The following is a 1,704-nucleotide window of genomic DNA, read 5'->3' as shown; positions in this document are numbered from 1 at the left end:
CTAAACATCAGAACAAAACCATATAGTTTCATCTAGTGCCTTATTAAACATCCTCAGAAAGACCATTTAATTTTTCTTCCCAAGTTCATCCACACCAGGTAAACTTTAGATCCCATCCCTACACTGAAAGGGCATAATGCAAGGAATTGCTGTGTATTTTATAAATCATAGTGACGGCACCTACAAACCTTGGCTCACTGTACAGCCTACAGAAGGTGACTGGAAAGGGGACTCACCACTGCTATAAAGGAGTTGGAGTTTGTAATGTGTGCCGTTGTTCGTCTTTTCATTGCCTTGCTCCTAAAAGAGAGAATTAAAAAAAAAAAATTCTTCCAGAACTTACATTTGGCACATTTAAAATGCAAAAGCTGATAATCACGATGGAAGTGACAACAAAGTTCATAAAAATTCCGAGAGGTGAATCCACCGATTGGGATATATTAACCTTCTGAATGACCCAGGACAAACTACAAAATACTGTGACATCTTTTCCTGTAGGAGTTCAAGAACTTCTTTTCCTCTCTTATTTGTTATTATGCTATCAACTTTTTCAAGGCAATACACCGAGATGAATTTGTACATTTCAAGTTACTTAATATAAAGCAGATTAATAGTGGGAAAGCTCAGTGGGGTTTGTTTTTAATGTGCTTGTTACTTTGCAATAGTGTTGTTTTGAGTCATTATTGATATTTATTTCCTGAAGGCTGTGTTACAGGGACATTTCTTACATGCTTTCTTACTATGATTTCCTAGAAGATATTTATAAGCATCCTTCATAATTAGAACAGTCTTGTCCATGACTAAGAAAACAATTGTAAAAATGATGTGAAGTGGTCAACACATGGATTTAAAATACAAAAGCAAATGCTTTCAAGACCTGCCATTGACTTTGGAATCTTAAGAAATACATATAATCAAGCTCAACAGACAATATGACATATTACAGGTCAAATACCACTTCTGTTAGGGTATTATTAAAAGTTGGCAGATGTGGTAGGTACCAAAAAGAAAAAAAAAAGGGCATTTGTCCCCCATTAATTTTTTTTTATTCTGTTTGTAGTGGGTGTATGAAATTCCCACTGTATTCCCGATACAGCAGAGGCTTGCAAGCCTTTTTAACTACAGCAGCACAGAGGGCAACAGCTCTCCCAAACCACCTGAACACTTGACCAAGAACTGGTTGTATTTTGTTAGGGACAACGGGTATTAAAAGTTAGCAGCTCAATGGGGAAGAAGAAAAGACCAAATTTGGAGAGGAAAAGAGGAAGAAGAAAGATAACAAGCCTTACTTTATCATTTTCTACAAAGTCCACAAAAGCTGTCCTCTCTATTTCCACGGGCTGCCCCTGTCTGTCGTAGAGAGCCAGAACAAAGTGAAAGAAATTGGATTTCCTCAAGTTGGAGGGTGGCTGCTTTTCAAAGTGAGCTCTGGACAAAGCTACTCCGCTGTGGAGGAAACATACGGGATGGGGTGTAGGGGGAGAGACAAAGACATTACCAGGTTGTGCAGTAGTAACAGCAAAACAACAACAGAAAAGGCAGTTCAGAGAAAAGACGGGAATCGTCCACCTTGTGCGAGTGCCACTCGAAGTTAGGAACAGTCACTTGTCATCGCTGACTCCGACCTTGGCGCTTTCCCACCGCCGCGGGCACGCACAGCGGCTCCGCTTTCAAAGCGGGACGGCGGGGAGGGCTGGAAGCGGC

The 1,704-nt window shown here is 40.4% G+C and overlaps 1 protein-coding gene across 3 annotated transcripts in view; it reads right to left on the bottom strand.

Moving 5' to 3' along the window:
* EBF2 (early B-cell factor 2) overlaps positions 1-1,704 on the bottom strand; it is a 128,542-nt gene that overhangs the window by 123,940 nt on the left and 2,898 nt on the right. For all 3 annotated transcript variants that reach the window (XM_010073418.1, XM_010073419.1, XM_010073420.1), the window contains exons 2-3: positions 1,290-1,446; positions 237-300 (exon numbers count right to left, since the gene is read on the bottom strand). In XM_010073418.1, the coding sequence (XP_010071720.1) occupies positions 237-300; positions 1,290-1,446 (221 nt within the window). The remainder of the gene's footprint in view (positions 1-236; positions 301-1,289; positions 1,447-1,704) is intronic.

Source organism: Pterocles gutturalis, unplaced genomic scaffold (genome assembly GCF_000699245.1).
Source record: "Pterocles gutturalis isolate BGI_N339 unplaced genomic scaffold, ASM69924v1 scaffold16017, whole genome shotgun sequence".
NCBI classification, from domain to species: domain Eukaryota; kingdom Metazoa; phylum Chordata; class Aves; order Pterocliformes; family Pteroclidae; genus Pterocles; species Pterocles gutturalis.
The sequence above is the reverse complement of the archived record's forward strand: the minus strand, read 5'-3'. Positions and strand labels throughout refer to the sequence as shown.